The following is a 24,560-nucleotide window of genomic DNA, read 5'->3' on the forward strand; positions in this document are numbered from 1 at the left end:
AAGAAGAGGGAGTCAAACTATTCTCCAAAGAACCTGAAGGCAGGACAAGAAGCAATGGGTGGAAACTAATCAAGGAGGGAAGCAACTGAGGAGAAATTTCCTGACAGTTAGAACAATTAATCAGTGGAACAGCTTGCCTCCAGAGGTTGTGAATGCTCCAACAGTGGAAGTTTTTAAGAAGATGTTGGATAGCCATTTGTCTGAAGTGGTATAGGGTTTCCTGCCTGAGCAGAGGGTTGGATTAGAAGACCTCCGAGGTCCCTTCCAACTCTGTTGTTGTTGGCCTACGGAATGACATCCAGTTTTAAATACAAAATACAAGCTGGGAATATGCCCGAATTGGAATGATTACCGGCAACCTATCTCTAGAAAGTGAAACAAGGCGCCTGTGGGAATTCCATCTTGTTGAAGATAAAAGGACTTTTGGTCCTTTTTAAAGCATAAATTCCAAGGGGGGGGCAGAATGAGCCAGCTCCAGACCGCACATCAAACACAATGGTGGCAGTTTTCATTGACTTTGAGATCCAAAACGCACGTCAGTGTTTTTTGCCTTCGAAAAAATCGCTCTCCTTTCTCCCTTTCCATCCCTTCTCAATTCTGGATGCATTTTGCTTCTTCTTCTTCTTCTTTCTTTTTTTAAAAAAAGCCCTTTTGTGCTCCATCTGTCACACAGAAAGCAGGATAAAACAAACGAATGATCAATGTTGTATTTATTTATTTTTTGCCTTCCCAACTTGGATCTGTTTCAGAGGCTGCAAGTCAGCCCGGAGTTCTCAGTCAGTGCCCTGCTGGCTGAGATATATTGGAAATTGGCTCAATGCGCGTTAGGAGACAGAGCAACTGTAATCTTCCTTTGTCAACAGTCAAACAAAATAACATCTGGAGCTGCTCGATGAAAAACGTGGCTTGCCCTAATTCTATATCCATTGGGATAGCCGCCAGCTGCCCCCTGGAAGGTTGGTGCCAGGCCTGCAAGCCATCTTTCTTTTTGGATCTACTACTACTATGCATTTTCTATGGTGGGAAAATGGGAGGGGGGGATTGTACGGAGTTAGATGACATGTAGCCATAACAACATTCTTTCGAGAAAGCCAAGGTCATCCTTTGTTTCTGCACCTCTGCACCTGACCGGAATTGGATGGGTGGAAGCTGCCAGCAGGGCAGTGGGAGATTGGACCATGGGGGGTGCGGGGGCAAGATCTTGAACTTTCAACTGGGTGGGGAAAACCGGGAAGCTTGCAGATTCGGGTTTTCCCAGACTCCCATTTGCACGGCTATGCATTTATCAGCTTCTTTTGACTCGTGTACGTATGTTGACATCACAGGCTGAAGCAACTTAATCGAGCCGTGCATGTATCGGAAGGATGGGGGGAAAATTCTGCTAGGAATGTTATGCAGGGTGCAGAGGATTTCCATCAGAGCTGCCAATGAAACACCAATAAAACAGATTAATATCCCTTGGAAGAGGGGAGGAGGTGGGGCAGTCTCCAATCGAGACATAATGGCTTTTCGGAAGATGAAAAACACAAAGGACCAAGTGAAACGGCACCAAGAATGAGAATGATCTCCGAAATGACACTTTTAAATACGGTTCTAAACTGTGGGGAAGAGAAATAACTTTTGATGGGCGGCTTGCAGGCTGAGCTGCCAAGGAGAATCTGAAATGTTCGCTTATTCCGGCCAGAAGAGCACAGAGGAAATGCCTTGCTCTGCTTCAAGTGAGCTTACCAGATTGACAGAGTTGGAAGGGAACTTGGAGGCCTTCTAGAACAGTGGTCACCAACTGGTGGTCTGTGGACCACTGGTGGCCTGCAAGAAAATTCTGGTGGTCCGCAGAAAAATTATTTGCATTTTTTAATATTGCACTAAATCAGGGATCCTCAAACTACGGCCCCTGGGAGGGATACGTGCAATGAACACTTGTGTTGCTGCAGAGAGTCTCCCTCTTTGGGGTCTTTTTGTGGGGGTCGGAGGGGGACAGAAATTCTGACTTGGGGTCAGAATTCTATTCTATTCCATTGCATTGCATTCCATATTCTATTCTATTTTATTCCATTCCATATTCTATTCTATTTTATTCCATTCCATATTCTATTCTATTTTATTCCATTCCATATTCTATTCTATTTTAATCCATTCTATTCCATTCCATATTCTATTCTATTCCATATTCTATTCTATTCCATATTCTATTCTATTCTATTATTCTATTCTATTCCATATTCTATTCTATTCTATTCTATTCTATTCTATTCTATTCTATTCTATTCCATTCCATATTCTATTCCATTCCATTCCATTCCATATTCTATTCCATTCCATTCCATATTCTATTCTATTCCATTCCACTCTATTCCATATTCTATTCTATTCCATTCCATATTCTATTCTATTCTATTCTGTTTTGTTCTGTTCTGTTCTGTTCTGTTCTATTCTATTCCATTCCATTCCATTCCATTCCACTCCATTCCATATTCTATTCCATTCCATTCCACTCCATTCCATATTCTATTCTATTCTATTCCATTCCATTCCACTCCATTCCATATTCTATTCTATTCTATTCCATTCCATTCCATTCCATTCCATATTCTATTCTATTCTATTCCATTCTATTCCATTCTATTCTATTCTATTTCATTCCTATTTTATTTCTATTCTATTCTATTCCATTCTATTCTATGGGACGAGGTCCGGGAGAAGCCCACTTAAAACATACCACGGTGGGATTAACAATGCAGGTTTTTGCTCGCTGAAAATGACAGGGTGCATTTTTAAGAAAACGTTTATGCGCTTGGAGAAAACTAACGCGCCTCCAATCCTTTCGCTCCAGAAGACCAGGAAAAAAAGCATCGACTTGCCCTCCCATCAGAGGCAGAAAATGTACCAGCAGGAGGAGAAGAAAAAAATATGGGTACCCGATGGAAAATTGAAAGCCTTCTGAAAGCTCGGTTCCTATGTGGAAGAAGAAAATTGAATTTGGCTCGGGTCTCCACGAGGTTGCGCTTGATCGACATTGCAAGGGGGGGCCAGATAAGATCATGGAAACTCAAGAAATATTGGAAGCAGGGAGCAATAAAGAGAAGCAATGGTTTCTGGGAACTGCTCCTTCCATCTTCCATCATCAAAAGCTGGTCTTTCCATTGTCTGGTGAGTGGAAAAGGCACTTGAGATTAGACTGGTTTTTTATGTTCTCCAAATGGAAAATGTGTAAGACAGATTCCCGCTCAGCGAAGGGCCATGGAAGGGTATCATTTGAAAAACCGAAAGGCTTGGCCTGTTGCTACAGAATAGAATAGAATAGTTTTCAGAATAGAATAGAATAGCATAGCATAGCATAGAATATGGAATGGAATGATAGAATAGAATAGAGTTGGAAAGGACCTTGGAGGTCTTCTAGTCCAACCCCCTGCCTAGGCAGGAAACCCTATACCGTTTCAGACAAATGGCTATCCAACATCTTCTTAAATACTTCCAGTGTTGGAGCATTCACAACTTCTGGAGGCAACTTCTGTTCCACTGATTAATTGTTCTAACCGTCAGGAAATTTCTCCTTAGCTCTAAGTTGCTTCTTTCCTTGATTAGTTTCCACTGCTTCTTGTTCTATCCTCAGGTGTTTTGAAGAATAATTTGACTCCCTCTTCTTTGTGGCAACCCCTGAGATATTGGAACACTGCTATCATGTCTCCCCTAGTCCTTCTTTCTATTAAACTAGACATACCCAGTTCCTGCAACCGTTCTTCATATGTTTTAGCCTCGAGTCCCCTAATCCTCTTTGTTGCTCTTCTCTGCACTCTTTCTAGAGTCTCCACATCTTTTTTACATCGTGGTGACCAAAACTGAATGCAGGATTCCAAGTGTGGCCTTCCCAAGGCCTTATAAAGTGGTATTAACACTTCCCGTGATCTTGATTCTGTTCCTCTGTTTATGCAGCCTTGAACTGTGTAGTCCAAGACACTTGAAGTAGAGGAAGCTACTTCAAGGAGAAAAGCTAACCAAGAAGAAAGGAGAAACCAAAAGCTAACCAAGGAGAAAAGCAACCTAGAAATAACTTCCTGACAGTGAAAACAATTAACCAGTGGAACAACGTGCCTCCAGATGTTGTGAATGCTACTACACTGGAAGTTTTAAAGAAGAGATTGGACAACCATCTGTCCGAAATGGCATTGGGTCTCCTGCTTGAGCAGGGTGTTGGACAAGAAGACTCCTAAGGTCCCTTCCAACTCTATTATTCTGAAACCAAGGAGGTGATTTGTTTGCAGGTCCCTTTGGAGATGTTTAAATCTATGTAGAATCCTGGCTGATGTGCAGCATAGAAAAGGCCCCCATTCTCCTTTTAATTGGAATATTTCATGGGTCGGCTGTGCCATTTTTGGCCCCATCGGTATCGATTAGCAATTGCACTCACAGGAGTTATTATTCAGAGAGCTCATAAATAAAAGGGCAGGACAGAAATGGCAAAAATAAACACCCAAGCCTGGAGTTGCGAAGGCATGCAAAATCAAGGGTGTTTTTCTGCTGCAAATTAGCCAAGGGTTCAACGCCCTTTGCAAATGCCAAGGTGGAAAAGGGGGGAAAAAAGTTATTTCCAAATGTCACGATTAAAATATCAATGCACGGTTTAAACCACAGACTCGGTTCTCCTAAATGTGGGGACAATGACCCCATTATATAATTTCTTTTTTTTTAAAGAACAACATCAATTATGGATCAGAGTCTAATCAGTATGTATTGGCCTACAGGATAACATGTCTTTAATATAAAAAAAAAAGTAAACATTTTATGGAGCAACAGTGGAGGAGAACAAACCAACAGAACAGAACACAGAACAGGTTACAGAATAAAATAGATTACAAGAAGAATAGACTAGAACAGAGTAGAATGGAATAGAATAGAATAGGAATAAAGAATAGGAATAGGAATACAGAATTTTCTGACCGTATCCTCTAATTGGCCAAGTTGATGTGATGGAATGTTATTTGGAGTTACAGGAAGGAGGATTTTTTTCTCTCTCCAGAGGACACAGGGACAACGTAACATGGAAGAAACTCCATAGGAATGCAACAGAATACAGTATAGTTGTGGGGATAGTTGCTTTACTCTGGCAAGGGTCCGTCGACAGGCAGAATAAAGAACTACCCAGAAGCAATTCCACATGTTGCACTTGAGAGATACAGCTGATTAGAAAGCAAGGCTAAGTCATGTTCTTTTTGAGAAGCCAGACCCTGACCCCAAAGAGCAGAGAAGCAGAACGTTCTTACCATCGGCAATGAAGTGTTCAGGGACATGAAGGGTCACTTTGACCGTGAGTGGACAGGAGATCTGGGTGCCACAGACCATAGCCAGGATGCAAGAGCTCACGGCAACTAAAGTGAGAGCCGTCTTGTTCACCGGGCTTTTGAGGGAACCTGGAGAAGAGAAACAAACATACAAGGCACGTTACAAAAAGGAGGTTATCGCCTCAAAAACATTCAATTGTGTCCAATTCTCAGAGGCTGCCTTAACCAGTTCCTCCAGTTTTATGGGCATGTTTTTGTCGTTGCCGCCTTCCTGGGGTTGAAAGAAAGGAGTTGTGGCCCGCCAGCGGCCAGAAGAGCTGGCAGCAGATTTGGACAGTGAGGAGGTTGGGGAGGAACCTGGGCCAGTCCTGGAGTCTGGGGAAGCCTCTGTGTTGGAGGCAGAGATGGGGCCAAGGCCGTATGCCAGTTATCAGCTGCCTTCGGAGTCAGACATCAGTGAGGCAGAAGAACAGCTGAAGCCTGTTCCCAGTATGCGCATGCGCAGAGTTGCCGGACGAAGGGAACAGCTAAAGAAATTCCTAAAATGTCCGTAAAGAGGGGGGGGATGCATAAGTGCACCGGCATGACTTCCGTCCCTGTCCTACTGTCCCCATTTATTCGTACCCATTTCCTGTGCTCATGTCCATGTTTACACTTATACCTGTCATCATGTACGTGTTTGACAAACTAAATAAATAATAATAAAAGTTACATTGACCTGCTCTGTGGGAAGGACTCCAAGCCAACCCATGAAAAAAAAACGTGTGTATGTGGGTGGGGGGAAGAAACGTAGTTCTTTCGTACTTTTCCAAGAATTCAGCTCTCATCGGTTAGTCTGCCCCGTCCCAAACATTTACGGTGCATTAACTTATCTCTTTTAATCGGCAAAAAGAAAGCTCAACGTAGCAAATCCCAAAAGTGCCATTTCCTAAATTCCAAGCCAACCGTCTCTCCCTTTTTACCTCCATCCAAGGGCTAGGCTGCGCATTTCTCACACGCAAGAACCACAACAAAAGATGTGATAGGCACCGGGCATTTTAGAACAAGGTTTAGTAGCAGTTGATGCCGTAGGTAGGCAGATCCCCTCCTCCCCCCAAGTCACTTGTTAGTCACAGAAAACCTTTTTCATCTTCCAAAGTCGTACACACAAAAGGATCTGTAGGCAAGGGTGGGCTGGTGTATTTTTTTAGACAACATGAAGACGATGATGGGAAGAGGAAAGTCTCATCCATGAGCAGCCCAAGAACTGGAGACTGTTCTTGCTGTTTTGGTGGACTATGGAGCATTAAGGATGGCCAGCAACAGCTACAAAACAATTTGGGACTGACCCTAGAACGTCATATAGACTCTGAGTCTATATGAAACTGAACAAACAAGGATATAACAAAAAAGAAAGAAAGTCAAGTTCCAAGGGCTTTCTCCAGATGGATAGATAGGCAGATGATACACAGATGATAGATAAATGATAGATGATGATAGATAGATAGATAGATAGATAGATAGATAGATAGATAGATAGATATGGTAGACAGATGATAGAAAAAAGATAAATAGATAGACACAGACAGACACATGATAGATGATAGACAGATGATAGAGATAGATAGATAGATAGATAGATAGATAGATAGATAGATGGATGGATGGATGGATGGATGGATGGATGGATGGATGGATGGATGGATGGATGGATGGATAGAGAGAGAGAGAGAGACTGACTGACCGATAGAGAGACATATGATAGACGGATGATAGATAAATAGACAGACAGACATATGATAACACAGGTAGAAGAGATACATAGATACAAACATATGATAGATGATAGACTGAAGACAGCTAGATGATAGATAGATAGATAGATAGATAGATAGATAGATAGATAGATAGATAGACAGACAGACAGACAGACAGACAGACAGACATACGACAGAAGATAGATAAATAGACAAACATATGATAGATGATAGCAGGAAGATAGCTAGATGATAGATAGATAGATAGATAGATAGATAGATAGATAGATAGATAGATAGATAGATGATAGATGATAGATAGATAGATGATAGATAGATGATAGATAGATAGATGATAGATAGATAGACAGAGAGAGAGAGAGAGAGAGAGAGAGAGAGAGAGAGACATAGGGCAGACATATGACAGAAGATAAATTGATAGACATGTGATAGATGATAGACAGAAGATAGCTAGATGGTAAGGCAGATATACAGAGAGAGTGGGGACAGGCAGACAGACAGCCAGACTGACTGACTCTTGCCTGGGACTATCAACATAGCATCTGGAGAGGGATATGCAAAGCTAGCGCCTACTTAAATGCCAAGGTACGTTTTATAGCTGTAGGATATGTTTATACGAGGAAGCAACAGCTTTAAGTTCAGAAGGTTTTTGAGCAGTCGAAAAGAAGGCCAAGAGGGAGAAGTGTGTGTGTGTGTGTGTGTGTGTGTGTGTGTGTGTGTGTGTGTGTGTGTGTGTAAGAACTGGAGGATCCAAATAAAGAAGCCTTCAGGCAAGAAATCTGATTTGAAAGTAGAGAAGACTGATAGGAAGGCTGAACACCACCACCACCCCCAAATCCTAAAAACCCGCAAAGCATGCCTTCTCCTTCTTTTTTTAGATTGCATCCAAGCAGCCTCCTATAACCAAGTCAATTAATTGCTGCTTAATTGGGCCTTGAAGGTTTGAGAGAGAATCAACCTCTAGAGGTAGCTTCCCGAAGAATGCTTTCTCCAAATTAATAGACCCCCTGATTTCTAGCCTCTGCCCTACATTTATGTTGGCCTTAATTCAAGATATTTTCGTTTGAGAAGTGGAGGAGAATAAGGAGGAGAGCAATTTCCTGACAGTTGGGACGAATTAATCAGTGGAATAGCTTTTCCACCCAGAAGTTGTGAGTGCTCCCTCACTGGAGGCCTTCAAGAAGAGCTTGTTGTCTGAAATGGTGTAGGCTCTCCTGCTTGAGCCGTGGGTTGGACTAGATGACCTCCAAGGTCCCTTCCAACTCTATTATTCACTCATACAATCTTGCCCCAAAGGATTCTTTTTTTCCATCAAGAGACAAAAAAAAAAGTGGAGGGGGTAGGGGGAAATTAAGCATAAAAAATGTGGCTGTGGTAAAGCATCGGAAGGAAAAGAAAGGGCACGCAAAATCAAAACTGGGTGTCATATTGTAAATCTTTCTCGCTTTTCTTTCTCGTTGGGAGACAAAACGCTACAACCTGCTTGGTGCCTTAAATCTGTTTGTCCGTGGGAAATAAAATGATGCATTTTGCTCCTTTTAGGGAGATCTCTGTCAGATCAGAAAGATTGGTGGTTCGAATCCCGAGTGCTGTGTAACAGAGTGAGCTCTTGTCCCAGCTTCTGCCAACCTAGCAGTTCGAAAGCAGGTAAAAAATGCAAGTGGAAAAATAGGAACCATCTTTGGTGGGAAGGGAACAGCGTTCCTTGTGCTTTCGAGCGTTGAGTCATGCCGGCCACATGACTATGGAGACGTCTTCGGACACCGCTGGCTCTTCGGCTTTGAAATGGAGATGAGCATTGCCCCCTAGAGTCAGGAACGAGTAGCACAGATGTGCGATGGGAAACTTTACCTTTACCTATCTCTCACCCTGCTCATTTTGTTAAAAAAAATCCTCACAGGGCTGAAGGAACATCATATTTTCTCCTTTTTTTTCTGAGGAAGTAACCCAATTATGTCTTCTTCTTGCTATTATAAAGCCTATTATAAAGAGTTTACGACAGGGAACTTGCCCTGATTGCCGTGATTTAGCCCTCTGCTTTTTGCTTGATGTAAATGGCATAGGGTGAGGGGGAGCCAGACCTATAAATATTTTAAATAAACAAGATAAATGACGATAGCTTTTGTATTCATGGCTGGCCTTTGACAGTCATCAATGCCTATCGTAATATTCTCCTCCGTCCCCCCCCCCCGCCCCCTGAAGCCGAGCGCAGGCTTAGGTAACTGCCGGGCATTTGAAATTCTGGAGGGCCCTGAGGCGATTTTGAAAAGATTCAATCAGGAGCCACCAATGTGGTTTTTGTTCCTTCAAGATACGGGTTTCGTAAGGGAAATATATCACTCCTTCATTTCGGTGGGCAAACATATTTTCTAACAAATAATCTGGAATATGGCATATTTCTCTCTCTCTCTCTCTCTCTCTCTCTCTCTCTCTCTCTCTCTCTCCCCTCCCTCCCTCTCTCCTCTCCCTCTCTTTTCCTCTCTCCCCTCCCTCTTTCCCTCACTCCCCCCTTTCCTCTCTCCCTCCCCCCTCCCCTCCCCCCTCTCCCTCTCTGCTCTCCTTCCCCCTCCCTCCCCCCTCTCCCCTTTTTCTCTCTCCCTTCTTCCCTCTCTCTCTCCCCCTTTCCTCCTTCCCTCTCTCTCTCCCTCTCTCTCCTCTCTCTCACCTCCCTCCCTCTCTCCTCTCTCTTCCCCTCCCTCTCTCCTCTTTCTCTCACCTCCCTCTCTCTCCCCCCTTTTCCTCTCTCCCTCCATCCCTCTCTCCCCTCTCTCCCCTCCATCTCTCTCTCCCTCTCTGCTCTCTCCCCCTGCCTCCCCCTCTCTCTCCCATTTTCCTCTCTCCCTCCTTCCCTCTCTCTCTTCCCCTTTTCCTCCCTCCCTCTCTCCCTCTCCTCTCTCTCACCTCCCTCCCTCTCTCCTCTCTCTTCCCCTCCCCCTCTCCTCTCTCTCTCACCTCTCTCCCTCTCTCCTTTCTCTCCCCCTCCCTCTCTCCTCTCTCTCCCTTCCTCTCTCCCTCTCCTCTCTCTCTTACCTCCCTCTCTCCCCCTCTCCCCTTTTCCTCTCTTCCTCCCTCCCTCGCTCTCTCCTCTCTCCAGCTTGGAGGCTCCTGAGGTGAAGAATGGGATAAAATTTACACGGTGTCATAATTTAAAAGATGGGACACGGTGGCTCAGTGGCTAAGACACTCAGCTTGTCGATCAGAAAGATCGGCAGTTCGAATCCCTAGCACCGCGTAACGGAGTGAGCTCCCGTGACTTGTCCCAGCTTCTGCCAGCCTAGCAGTTCGAAAGCAGGTCAAAAATGCAAGTAGAAAAATAGGCACCACCAGCGTTCCGTGCGCCTTCAGCATTGAGTCATGCCGGCCACATGACCACTGGTCTCCTTGTGATTGGCCCAACGTCGCCCAGCTGACTTTCATAGCTAAAGCAGAACTCGAGCTCACGGCCATTTTCTAACTTTGGGGCCCTTAACCCAAACTGGCTTCACCAATTTATTAGCAAAAATATACAAATATATTTCAAGTCAATGTTGAAAATGTGAAAATGTTGAATCACCCAATGACACATTTTAACACTTGCAAACACTTGTGGACTTGTAAAAAAAAAACCAATAAATTTTGGGCAGAAATACACAGAACGAGACAAAGGATTTTAAAGATTAATATTTAGAAAAAAAACACTCTAAAACTGAATTAGAAAAGACTCACAGGAGATTCATTTTGTATTACAATAGCATCAGTAAGACTGTTTCTATGCGCCGAGATGCAAGAATATTGACAATCCCACAATAGGATAAAAACAAGAAGAAGAAAAAAAAGAGGATAAAAATGTCAGAATTAGCAAAATTGCCAAATCGACCTGTTTAATCAGGGAGAAAACAAGCGGCGTTTTGGGAGAAAGGGAGTAAAATTGTTATTGTGACACATACGAACGGTGCATTGTTTTCAAAATAATTATGGGTAAGACAAGGAATGAAATGAAGAAGGACAGGCTGAGATGGGAGAAATTAAAACTGTCATGGCAAGGGAGAATTTCTGTGGTTAAAAAAAAAATGAGTGTTTTGCCTCGGATGGTGTTTTTGTTTCAAACAATACTTGTTTTGACACCTGAGGTATCATTCAAGCGAGGGGGGAAAAGATATATCTAATTTGTATGGTGAGGAACAAAAAAAAAAACCCACCAGTTAAATATAAAGTGTTACAAGATGCAAAGAAAAGAGGAAGATTTTTTTTCTTTCCTGTAATCTTCCTTCTTCTATATTAAAAGGTAAAGGTTTCCCTTGCACATAGGTGCTAGTCGTTCTCGACTCTAGGGGGCGGTGCTCATCTCCATTCCAAAGCCGAAGAGCCAGCGCTGTCCGAAGACGTCTCCGTGGTCATGTGGCCGGTATGACTTAATGCCAAAGGCGCACGGAATGCTGTTCCCTTCCCACCAAAGGTGGTTCCTATTTTTCCACCTTCATTTTTTAAACGTGCTTTCGAACTGCTAGGCTGGCAGAAGCTGGGACAAGTCACGGGAGCTCACTCCATTATGTGGCGCTGGGGATTTGAACCGCCGAACTGCCAACCTTTCTGATTGACAAGCTCAGCGTCTTAGCCACTGAGCTACCGTGTCCCTTCTCCTATATTAGTTTGAATTAATTCTTATTGCAGCTAGTCCTCAACTTTTCATTTAGCGACTGTTCTCAATTGCAGCGGGCCGGAAAAAAGTGAGTTTTTCACACTTATGACCGTCACAGCCTTCCCGTGGTCACGTGATCCAAATTCAGGCAGCTGGCAACTGCCTCGTGTTTATGACGGTCACGCGATCCCCTTTTGTGATGCGTTGACCACTGAGGAAGCCAGATTCACTTAATGACAGTCTGACTAACTTTAACAATGGCAGTGATTCCTTTAAACAACGGTGGCAAGAAAGGCCATTCAATGAGGCAGAACTCTCTTAACAAATGTCTTGCTTAGTGACCAAAATATGGGGGCTTCATTGTGGTCGTAAGTCGAGGATTACCTGTAGGACTACAAAAACTACCCAAATTTTTTTGTTGGCGTTAGTTGCAAAGTCGTGTCCGACCCATCGCGACCCCATGGACAACGTTCATCCAGGCCTTCCTGTCCTCTAGCATCCTCTGGAGTCCATTTAATCTCACGCCGACTGCTTCGGTGACTCCGTCCAGCCACCTCCTTCTCTGCCGTCCCCTTCTTCTTCTTTTGCCCTCCATCGTTCCCAGCATGAGGCTCTTCTCCAGGGAGTCCTTCCCTCTCATCAGTTGGCCAAAGCATTTGAGTTTCCCCTTCAGGATCTGGCCTTCTAAAGAGCAGCCAGGGTTGATCTCCTCTAGGACCGACCGATTGGATGGCCTTGCAGTCCAAGGGACTCGCAGGAGTCTTCTCCAGCACCAGAGTTCAAAGGCCTCCATTCTTTGGCGCTCAGCCTTCCTTATGGTCCAACCTTCACAGCCATCCATTGCAACTGGGAAAACCAAAGCCTTGACTATGCACACTTTGGATCGGCAGGGTGTAAAATTATTTAATGTTTTATTTTATATGCTGATGTACTGGACCTCAGCTGGAATATTTGTCACGGTGGACCTTCAGCTGATGGGTAATTATGGGACATGAAGGCCAGAGCTGCAGAATTAACCAGGTTGGCGGGGAGTTTGAGACGGGCTCCCTGTGACCAACAGGAAAGTATTTGGCATGGGGTTTGAGTTATGGTCAAAATCTTCCGCTTCTGAAATATATTCTTGTATTTCGTTTGCAAATTTCCTTTCACCATTCACGTTACAGTGCCCAGCCTGTTGACTTGCCTTGTCCTAACTTAAAATGCCGCTTTTCCTTCTCCTCTTGAGCTGTGACGCTCTCCTTTTCGTGGTACTGAGACAAGGACAAACTGGGGGGGGAACCCGCCGCCTCCTCTTCGGCTGAATCAATCATCCTGCAACAGCGAAATCTTCGCTCCGACTTAACGCTGGAGGCAAAGGGGCTTTGAAAGTCACTTAAAAATGATATTGCTTGCCTTTATCTTCCCTCTTTTGCTTTTCTTCATTTATTTATTTTTATTTTTAAAAAAGCCAAACTTATGCATTAACCCCTAACGTGCCAAGGATGTAAGCTAGGAAGAGTTTGTTTCAGAGTTGCAAAGATTATATATGGGACTGGGAGGCGTTAGAAAGGCGCGTCAAGATGTTTGATATTTAATTGCAGAATTTTCTAATGGGCCAATTATGCACTGTCTTTCAATTGGCTTATTGCAACCATTGATAATTGAGGAGGGGGAGGAAGGAGGAGGCGAGGGAGAGGGAAGGGGAAGAAGGAGGAGGAAGAGGAGGAGAAAGCAGGAAGGACGAGGAGGAGAGGGAAGGGGAAGAAGGAGGAGGAAGAGGAGGAGAAAGCAGGAAGGACGAGGAGGAGAGGGAAGGGGAAGAAGGAGGAGGAAGAGGAGGGGGAGAAAGCAGGAAGGATGAGGAGGAGAGGGAAGGGGAAGAAGGAGGAGGAAGAGGAGGAGAAAGCAGGAGGAGAAAGGAGGAAGGAAGAGGAGGAGAGGGAAGGGGAAGAAGTGGGAGGAGGAAGATGAGGAGGGGGAAGGGGAAGAAGGAGGAGGAAGAGGAAGGAGGACGGGGAAGAGGAAGAAGGGGAGGACGAAGAGGAGGAGAAAACAGGAGAAAGGAGGGGGAGGAGGACAGGGAAGGGGAAGAAAGAGGAGGAAGGAGAAGGAGGAGAACTGTGGGGCCACCTTAGAAAAGTCAAGGTTCCTATCATTAAGCAGTTGGAGGTTGGGATGAGGATTTGATAGGAGGTGGAGAAGGACAAGGGGAAGGAGAGGAGGAGGAGGAGGAGGAGGAGGAGGAGGAGGAGGAGGAGGAGGAGGAGGAGGAGGAGGAGGAAGACCATCAGCAAGCATTTTAGTTAGATGTACTGTAGGCCACACACATCCTGGCCCATGGCCGGGTTCACCCCCTCCAGACTTAAGTGCTAAGCTGTAGTTTATATTGGGCAAGATATGCTGAGCTCAAGCAAAGCCAAGCCCAAGCAATCCCATTACGACTGAGCTGCAATAGCCACATTCAGTCAATCTTCGTCTTAGACCACAATTCTTTCTCAACTGGTGATTCTAATGGGGTGCATAAATATTTCTTCCTGCCGATAAATTGTTCGAGGCAGACAGGAAGGTGCGCAGGCAAGTTACACGCCGCCTTCTCCAAACCCCAATCATCCAGCTCCGATCGTAATTCATAGCAGGGCAAATAGGAGCAGAATTTCGTTGACTTAAGCAGCAGGAAGTCTCTGCTAGTGACAACGGTGCAATCACCATGTTCCACTCAACCCGAAATATCCCTCCGAAACCTGCCACTAATCTCTCCCTAATACCCAGACTCTCTGCTGGCTGTAGGTTTTCAGAAGCTTTAATGCCTGATGCATTAAAATAAATATACTTTTCCCGGCGTAAAAATCTCTAATGGTTGAAATATTGATCTCGCCTGCACGGTACGCTGGCAAATCTTGCGAGGAAATTGTGCCTTAATATTTGGAGAGAGAGAGAAAGAGAGCTTTCTGCGTATGAATCTCCAAGGAAGGAAGATGACTCCGGGAAAATTGAAAAAAAATATTGACACATTTATTTGTCTGAAATGTTACAGGGACTCCTGCCTGATAGATGGGAGAGAAGCAACCTAGAACGAAGGAGAAATTTCCTAACAGTGAGGAAAAATTAACCAGTGGAACGGATGTTGCCTCCAGAAGTTGCAGATGCTCCATCACTAAAGGATTTTCAAGAAGAGATTGGACAACCCTTTGTCCAGAATTGTTTAGGATCTCCTGCTTGAGGAGAAGGTTGGATTAAAACAGGGGTCCCCAACTGGGGGTCCGTGAGAACATTTTTGGTGGTCCGCAGAAAAATTATTTGCATTTTTTATATTGCACTAAATCCGGGGTCCTCAAACGACGGCCCCTGGGACGGATACGTGCAATGGACGCTTGTGTTACTGCAGAGAGTCTCCCCCTTCGGGAGGGGGACAGAAATTCCAACTTGGGGTCTCCTTCAGCCTGGTGGGGGGCTTTGGGTGAAGGCTGGAGGGAAGAGCCGCTGGTGGCGAAGAGCAGAGGGCCTCGTTCCAGTGGGACGGCATCATGGCTTGGAACTGGCTGACCATCTCAGCCCGCTGAGCCTCCAGGCGCCGGTCCCTGGCCTTGCATTTCCACAAGTCTCCCCTCTGCTTGGAAAGCCCATGCTCCTAGTCCTCAATGAGGTGCTTCTGCTGAGCCTCCTTCTCGGTCAGATCCGATTTGAACTGAGCTGTTTTGCCAACTCTTTCTCATGCGGCTGCTTAGCTCCAACAACTGCTTCCTGTTGGGGGGCCTAAGGAGCCTGGGCGGGCAGGTGAGAAGGGGCTGGGAGGGGAGGGGCGAGTAGAGGCCGGCGAGACACCCCTCGATGTGAGTGACAACAAGCACGCCCACCAGGTCACATGACCGCCTAGCCACGCCCATACAGCCAGTCATTAGGCTGACCCCGTTTTAAAAAGTATATATTTAAAAATAGTTTAAAACTCTACGATGTTTTAATGTAAGATGGATTCACTGATTTGCAATTGGATGGGAATTCTAATAATGATGCCTAACAAATCTGTTCTAAAACTTATTTATTTTAATTAGTGGCCTGCGGGATTTAAAATTCCGAATTTAGTGGTCCTTGAGGTCCAAAAAGTTGGTGATGCCTGGACTAGAAGATCTCCAAAGTCCATTCTGACTCTGTTATTCGGTTAAACTTCCTGGCAGTTAGAATAATTAATCAATGGAACAGAAGTTGCCTTCAGAAGATGTGGAAGCTCCATCGGTGGAGGCTTTTAAGGAGAGAAGAGACAGCCACTTGTCTGGAATGGTATAGGGTCTCCTTCTTCAGCAGGGGGTTGGACTAGAAGACCTCCAAGGGCCCTCCTAAATTCTCTTACTCTGTTATTCTGCCATGCTGACATACGTATGACGCAATACAACGTCCTACGGTCTTGGGAAGAGCTCAACACTATGAGGTTCAAAACTAGCTCGTTGTGAACAGATAATAATAACAATGATGATGCCGAAGCCATCCTCCACCAGCTAGCACACATGCTTGTATTTTATTGCCTCATGGAACAAGGCTTGTTCCCATGGAATGGGTGCAAGTGGAACAATTACTTCAATTTGTTACCTGGCACGCTTGGAATAAAATTAAATTAGAAGTGTGGCTTTGCTGTCAAGATAAGAGCCAAGCTGGTGTGATAATTCTTCAACTCTGCAGCACAGCACTCAATTACTCTGCTTAAGTCTGTACTGTAACAGGATGGAGGGATTGGGGGAGGGAGGGGGGAGGGAGGGATGAAGGAAGGGAAGGAGGAAGGGAAGAAAGGAGGAAGGAAAAGAGGAAGAAAGGGAGAGAGAAAGGGAGGGAGGAAAGGAGGGAGGGAGGGAGGGAAGGAGCAAGCAAGCAAGAAAGAAAGAAAGCAAGAAAGAAAGAAAGAAAGAAAGAAAGGGAGGGAGGGAGAAGAGAGGGAAGGGATAGAGGAAGAGAGGAAAGGAAAGAATAAGGGAGGAAGAGAGGAAGGGAGGAAGGGAGGAAAGGAGGAAGGAAGAGAGAGAGGAAAGGAGAGAAGGAAGAAAGGAAGAGGAAGGGAGAGAGGAAGGGATAGAGGAAGAGAGAAAAAGAAAAGAAAGGAAGAGAGGGAGAAAGGGAGGAAGGTACAGAGGAATGGAGGAAGAGAGGAAAGGAGGAAAGAAGAGAAGGGAGAAAGGAGGGAGGGAGGGAGGAAAGAGAAAGACGAAAGAGAAAAGGGAGGGAAGAGTAGGAGGGAAGGAAGGAGATGAGAATTGGCTATTCCCCCCTCCCCATTTTTAATCTCATTTGCTGAAACACTGAAATATCATTAAATGCCTCTCAACTCCAGAGGGAGGAGAGGATGAAAGAAAGAAAACTTACGCTGGTGTAACAGATCGGGAATACCTAATTCTCCTTGAAAGGGTCTTGTTCTAAAGACCAGATACAAGCACAGATCAAAGCCAGAATTTTCCTAACCTCTTAAAAAAAACACAACAACGGTGGGTGGCTTTACAATCAGAGAGAAAGCGTGAGGTCTACACCAGCATGGAAGAACTGAGCTCCCCTAATTTGTCATATATATTTAAAGGTAAACGTTCCCCTTGCACATATGTGCTAGTCGTTCCTGACTCTAGGGGGCAGTGCACATCTCCGTTTCAAAGCCGCTGAGCCAGCGCTGTCCGAAAACGTCTCAGTGGTCATGTGGCCGGCATAACTAAACACTAAAGGCGCACAGAACGCTGTTCCCTTCCCACCAAAGGTGGTCCCTATTTTCCTACTTGCATTTTTGACCTGCTTTCGAACTGCTAGGTTGGCAGAAGCTGGGACAAGTCACAGGAGCTCGCTCTGTTACGCGGCGCTAGGGATTCGAACTGACGAACTGCCATCCTTCCTGATCGACAAGCTCAGCGTCTTCACTGCTGAGCCACTGCGTCACTAGGTTGCATCAACAGAAGGATGGAATCAAGATCACCTGAAGGGTTAATACCACTTTATAAGGCCTTGGGAAGGCCACACTTGGAATACGGCAGCCAGTTTTGGTTGCCACGATGTAAAAAAGATGTGGAGACTTTAGAAAGAGTGCAGAGAAGAGCAACAAAGAGGATGAGGGGACTGGAGGCTAAAACCTATGAAGAACGGTTGCAGGAACTGGGTATGTCTAGTCTGATGAAAAGAAGGACCAGGGGAGACATGATAGCAGTGTTCCAATATCTCAGGGGTTGCCCCAAAGAAGAGGGAGTCAAGCTATTCTCCAAAGCACCTGAGGGTAGGACAAGAAGCAATGGATGGAAACTAATCAAGGAGAGAAGCAACTTAGAACTGAGGAGAAATTTCCTGACAGTTAGAACAATTAATTGGTGGCATGGCTTCCCTCCAGAAGTTGCATTGGAGGTTTTTAAAGAAGAGACTAGACAGCAATTTGTCCAGAATGGAAAATAGGGTCTTCTCCTTGAGCAGAGGGCTGGACTAGAAGACCTCCAAGGCCCCTTCCCAACGTTGTTATCCTCTAACTATTCCATAAGTTAGATGAATTTACAGGATGTTGTTCTTAAATATTTTGACCTTGGGCTACTAGACCTCTTAACTTTCACGGAGGTCTTTGCTTCTCCTTTCCTGAAAATTCAGACTGGCTTTTTTATTGGGATAACTGACTCAAGCGAGGCTTCGCTTGGGCCTCTCGGGAGCGGCATTATTGCCTCATAAACCAACATCGCCATCCCATTATAGCCTAATTAATACCGCGGGGATTTGGGCTCACTCCTGTCCAGTGATACATTCCTTGCGCTGTATGGCTGAGATAAGCAGGTTTGGCTTTGATTTGAGGCTTCCAGCACTTTTCTCCCTGTTTTATTTTAGTTTATTTGCAAGGGTAGCAAAACAGGAGACAGATTTAAGCGTTCCCGTTCGTCTTCTTTTCGTTCGTTCACTTCTCCAATTTGCAGGAATATATTTTAGATAGATAGATAGATAGATAGATAGATAGATGGATGGATGGATGGATGGATGGATGGATGGATGGATGGACGGACGCAGTGGCTAAGACCATGAGTGTGTCGATCAGTAAGGTTGGCAGTTCGCCGGTTCGAATCCCTAGTGGTGTGTAACGGAGGGAGCTCCTGTTACTTGTCCCAGCTTCTGCCAATCTAGCAGTTTGAAACCATGTAAAATGTAAGTAGAAAAATAGGAGCCACCTTTGGTGGGAAGGGAACAGCGTTCCGTGCGCCTTCAGCGTTGAGTCATGCCAGCCACATGACCACAGAGATGTCCTCGGACAGCGCTGGCTCTTCGGCTTTGAAACAGAGATGAGCACCGCCCCCTAGAGTCGGGAACGACTAGCACATATGCGTGAAGGGGACTTTTACCTTTACATTATCTCACAGACTTTCTCCCAGTAAGCCTGACAACCTCACGCCTAACCTCCTCTGGTTAAATGTTTATGCAAGGCAGATCTCTCTCTCACACACTCTCTCTTTCTCTCCCCCCCTCTCTCTCTGTGCCGATCTTTCAATTTATTACTATTTATCATTATTCATCTCCTCTTTCAATGGAAAACACTGGGTATTCTCAGCGCATGGGGGGCATTAAGTGGAACAGTTCCAGTTCTCGACCGTAACCGATGACGTTGGCGCGACTCCCGCTTCCTTCCACGCGTGAAAATAATACTTTCCTGGGTTTCTCTGGAATGGATTCAGCCCCTCCCTGCTCCCTGCCTTTCCTATAATTAAGGGAAACCAGCAAAGATGGAGGAGGCGGTATCGTCGGAAGTCTTGGTTACAGTTGAACTGTTCCTCAAATGTCATTATTTGTTCACGCCTAATTTCTTCGGTTTTCAAAATCAATGCCTGCCTTCCCGTAAAATAGAATGAAGTGCCAGTTTCTTTTCAAGTGGAAAACGGAGCCTTCGGAAACAAAACAAGTGGAGGTAAGACTTTTTTTTTAATTAAAAAAAAGTAATTAAAAATTACTTTGTAAGAGAATAGGTTGATCTATTCTAAGGGGCTGCCACAAAGAATAACAGAACAACAGAGTTGGAAGGGACCTTGGAGGTCTTCTAGTCCAACCTCCTTTTAAGCAGGAGACCTTATATCATGTTGGACAAATGTCTGTCCAATCTCCTCTTGAAAGCCTCCAGCAATGGAGTACCCACAACTTCTAGAGGCAGGTTGTTCCACTGGTTGATTGTTCCCACTGTCAGGAAATTTCTCCTTAATTTGTTCTCTCCTTGATTAGTTTCCATCCATTGCTTCTTGTCCTACCCTCAGAGCAGGAGTGAAATTCAGCAGGTTCTGGAGAACCTGTAGCTGAAATTTTGAGTAGTTCGGAGAACCGGCAAATACCACCTCTGGATGGCTCCAGAGTGGAGAGGGAATGGGGATTTTGCAGTATCCTTCCCCCAGGAGTGGAGAGGGAATGGAGATTTTGCAGTCTCCTTCCCCCAGGAGTGGAGAGGGAATGGGGATTTTGCAATATCTTTCCCCTGGAGTGGGTGGGAATGGGGATTTTGCAGTATCCTTCCCCTGGAGGGGGGAGGGAATGGGGATTTTGCAGTATCCTTCCCCCAGGAGTGGGGAAGGAATGGAGATTTTGCAGTCTCCTTCCCCCAGGAGTGGGGAAGGAATGGAGATTTTGCAGTCTCCTTCCCCTGCCACGCCCACCAAGCCACGCCCACAGAACTGGTAGTAAAACAATTTACCACTGCCTCAGAAGGGAGGTCAACCTATTCTCTGAAGCACCAGAAGGCAGGAAAGAAGCACTGGATGGAAACTAACCAAGGAAAGAAGCAACCTAGAACTATGGAGAAATTTCCAAACTGTGAGGACAATTAAACAGTGGAACAACTTGCCACCAGAAGTTGTGGTTGCTCCAATACTAAGAAGAGATTGAACAACCATTTGCCTGAGATGGTATAGGGTTTTCCTGCTTGAGCAGGTGGCTGGACTAAAAGACCTCCAAGGTCCCTTCCAACTCTGGTATTCTGTTATATTTGAACTTCCTGAAGCATCCGTAAAACCTCCTCACAAATTCCTTCCAACTGACTATGGTAGAGTATCGGAGGAGAAAAGGTTGCAGGAAGGTTAACCGCTTGTCATTCTACATTAGCCGTTATACCATTTGCCTAGATTGGAAAACAGCAATAAAGGACTCCTTACCTGCAGGCTAAGCAGGTACTTCACATCACATCAGAAATCCACCGTTCTGCCACAAACGCACTCAGGAATATCCCAACGAGATTTTATTTAAAATTATTTTTTAATGGCTGGTCATCTTACCTGTTGCAAAACTGGGGGGCTCGCAAAACAACAGTAACCGAATTGTTTAAGGTGGTTAGCTATAATCAAATCCTCCTCCTCCTTCTTCTTCTTCTTCTTCTTCTTCTTCTTCTTCTTCTTCTTCTTCTTCTTCTTCTTCTTCTTCTTCTTCTTCTTCTTCTTCTTCTTCTTCTTCTTCTTCTTCTCCTTCTTCTCCTCCTGCTCCTCCTGCTCCTCCTCCTGCTCCTCCTCCTCCCTTCTTTTTATTTTTCTTCTTCTTTTTTCTTCTCTTCCTCCTCCTCCTTCCTCTTTTTCCTTCTTCTCCTTCTCCTATCAGAACCTCATCCCAACCTCCAACTGCTAACTGGTAGGAACCTTGACTTTTCTATGGTGGCCCTAGAGTTGTCTTCTCCTCCTCCTCCTCCTCCTCCTCCTCCTCCTCCTCCTCCTCCTCCTCCTCCTCCTCCTCCTCCTCCTCCCCCTCCTCCCCCTCCTCCTGCTGCTGCTGAACTCCACTCTCTTCCACCACCGGTGATGTTACTTAGTTTGGTAATAAAACATCATCAAGGAAACAACCAAATTCTGAGAGCATCAAAGGCTCAAAAGTCGTCGTCCTCCTCCTCCTCCTCCTCCTCCTCCTCCTCCTCCTCCTCCTCCTCCTCCTCCTCCTCCTCCTCCTCCTCCTCCTCCTCCTCCTCCTCCTGAACTCCACTCTCTTCCGCCACCAGATTCTGAGAGCACCGAGGACTCAAAAGTCCTCCTCCTCCTTCTCAACATCTAAAAAATAAATTCAACACTGTAAACAAACCTGAATTGCATTGACTGAATCTGTGATGAGGATAACTGTGGAGACTAGAAACAGAAATGCTGCCAAGTTGAAGAGAAGTTGCAGTTGTCCCCCGTCCCCCCCTTCTCTAAAATGCACCAACTTTCAGAAGCAACATGGATACGGTGGGTTTTCAAGCATGTCAGGCTGAAATTCTCCTAGTGGTATAAGTGAAGGTATCTTCCACGGGTTCCCAGGTTACGTGGTCTTTTATTTTCAACTTACCTTTGCTGCGTCGGCGACTGTGATACTGGTCGGTGTAGCATGTCAACTGGGTCTCATCATCTGCTTCTGAACCGGAGTTGCCCTTGGTGTGACCGAATCCAACACCACCTTGGGAGAAAGGAAAGGAATCAGTTCTTCCATGCCCACCAGAGAATCTTTCGGGGCGACGTCTTTGCCAACACAACAGCCGTTTTGCTACAAGAGGTGTGTAAAAACAAAGCAGCCTCCTGCTCTTCTTTCTCCTGCGCAAAATTAGAGGGTACAAGCTGGTTTTTCAGCACTAGAGAAGGGACAGGGTTTTCTGGGACCCTCAAGACAACACAATCTTTACGGGATGTAATTTTCCCCTCCAATGCTTGCCTGCTGCCTCTTATACCACTTTATAAGGCCTTGGTAAGGCCACACTTGGAAATACGGCATTCAGTTTTGGACACCACAGTGTAAAAAAGAGGTTGAGACTCTAAAAAGAGTCACAGAAGAGCAACAAAGAGGATTTAGGGGACTGGAGGCTAAAACATACGAAGAACGTTTGCAGGAACTGGGTATGTCTAGTTTAATGAAAAAAAGGACTATGGGGCTGACCGGTTGGATGGCCTTGCAGTCCAAGGGACTCAATGCAGGAGTCTTCTCCAGCACCAGAGTTCAAAGGCCTCCATTCTTTGGCGCTCAGCCTTCCTTATGGTCCAACCTTCACAGCCATTCATTGCAACTGGGAAAACCACAGCCTTGACTAGACACACTTTCGATTGGCAGCTGCTTTTTAGTCTGCTGTCTAGATTTGCCATAGCTTTCCTCCCCAGGAGCAAGCGTCTTTTGATTTCTTGGCTGCAGTTCCCATCTGCGGTGATCTTGATACTTTTAGAGTTATTATTTATTCATTTACTTTTTTAAACAAAGAAAAAAGGAGGTTGGAGAAATTGCTTATGGTTAAAAAAAAATCTCTCCAAAAACATTGTATTGAAAGAGAAACGGCTCATTGGCTAGGTTGACTGCTATCATTTATGCTTGGCCATGAACCAGCTGCCTTCCTGCTGGTGATTAGTTGGCAGGCCCTCAAGTCCTTGGTAACTCCTAATCTCGGGAGCCATTAAGAGCAAAGTTTGCACCAAGACCACGGACGGCAGGTTCATGGCAAGACAGTAATTGAATTAAGTTTTTTTTTTTTTGAAGAATTACGACTCCAAAGTCAACCTGGTTCAACGCAAAGGCTTCATGCAGCTGAGAGCCAATGTGCATTAAGCCAAAGTTTATTTCTATTTCTCCTGCAATCAGCCACCAATCTAAGGAACTATATTGTTCTGGGCATTTGAAGCTTCAGTTTACGCACATGGAGATGTACAGCCTAATAAAAAACTGATATTAATAAATCTATAAAACAGTGGCTAGGTGCCTTTTGTACTCTGGAGCAGTGTCTCTCAATCGTAGCAACTTGAAGACTTGCACTTTAAACTCCTGGATTCCACACAGGTAGGAGGAAATTTTAAAGCAAGCTGGCCATGGGTTTCTGAGAACTGAAGTCCACCCATCTTAAAGCTGCCGTGGCTGAGAAGGAAATATTAATCTGGGGTGCTAGAGAAGCAACACACAGATCTTTGGGTCAGTCACTCTCTTGCCCTATCATCAGTGCTAGAAGGGAGCGGGCTTTGTGGAGGAGGAGGAGGAGGAGGAGGAGGAGGAGGAGGAGGAGGAGGAGGAGGAGGAGGAGGAGGAGGAGGAGGAGGATTGTGGGGTCCTTGGTGCTGTCTGAGCTTGGTATTTTTTGTAAGTTGTTTCATTACCCAACTAGGTAACATAATCAGTGATAGAGGGGAATGGCTTGTGTGGAGTGGAACAGGGGAAGGAGAATTGTGGGCTCCTTAGTGCTCTCTAAGCTCAGTTGTTTTCTTGCAGGCATTTCATTACCCAACTAGGTAACATCATCAGTGCTAGAAGGGAATGGGTTGTGTGGAGTGGAACAGGAGGAGGAGGAAGAGGAGGAGGAGGAGGAGGAGGAGGAGGAGGAGGAGGAGGAGGAGGAGGAGGAGGAGGAGGAGGAGGAGGAGGAGGAGGAGAATTGTTGGCTCCTTAGTGCTCTCTTGCAGACATTTCATTACCCAACTAGGTAATATCATCAGTGCTAAAAGGGAGTGGGATTTGGGGAGCGGAGGAAGAGAACTGTGGCGTCTCCAGTGCTTTCTGAGCTTGGTGGTTTTCTTACAGATGTCTGAAGACCCAACTAGGTAACATCAACAACAGTATAAGGGAATGGGGTATGCGGAAGAAGGAGGAGGAAGAGGAGGCGGAGGGGGGAGGGGGAAGAAGAAGAAAACTGTGGAACATTCAGTGCTCTCTGGGGTTGTTTGTTTTCTTGCAGACATTTCATGACCCAACTAGGTAATATCATCAGTGCTAGTAAGGAGTCGGTTTGCAGAAAGGAGGAGGAGGAGGAAAATGAAGAAAGAGAGGAGGAGGAAGAGGAGGAAGAAGAGGAGGAGGAAGAGGAGGAGGAAGAGGAGGAGAAGAGAACTCTAGAGTACTTGATGCTTTCTAGGGTTGGTTGTTGTTTTTTCGTTGCATATGTTTTATGGTCCAACCTAAGCAATATGATCCGTGTTTCTCTTCAGACAACAAGGGAGACAGCTTTCTCTGTTTGAGAGAGGGGGGGAAAACCACCCACCCAAC

At 45.4% G+C, this 24,560-nt stretch overlaps 1 protein-coding gene across 3 annotated transcripts in view; it reads right to left on the minus strand.

The window, feature by feature from the left end:
* The window catches only part of ASTN2 (astrotactin 2), a 279,753-nt gene that overhangs the window by 152,510 nt on the left and 102,683 nt on the right, over positions 1-24,560 (minus strand). For all 3 annotated transcript variants that reach the window (XM_081967205.1, XM_081967204.1, XM_081967206.1), the window contains exons 5-6: positions 21,900-22,007; positions 5,262-5,408 (exon numbers count right to left, since the gene is read on the minus strand). In XM_081967205.1, the coding sequence (XP_081823331.1) occupies positions 5,262-5,408; positions 21,900-22,007 (255 nt within the window). The remainder of the gene's footprint in view (positions 1-5,261; positions 5,409-21,899; positions 22,008-24,560) is intronic.

The sequence above is a fragment of the Natrix helvetica genome (genome assembly GCF_964273705.1).
Source record: "Natrix helvetica genome assembly, chromosome: 15".
Lineage (NCBI taxonomy): Eukaryota > Metazoa > Chordata > Lepidosauria > Squamata > Natricidae > Natrix > Natrix helvetica.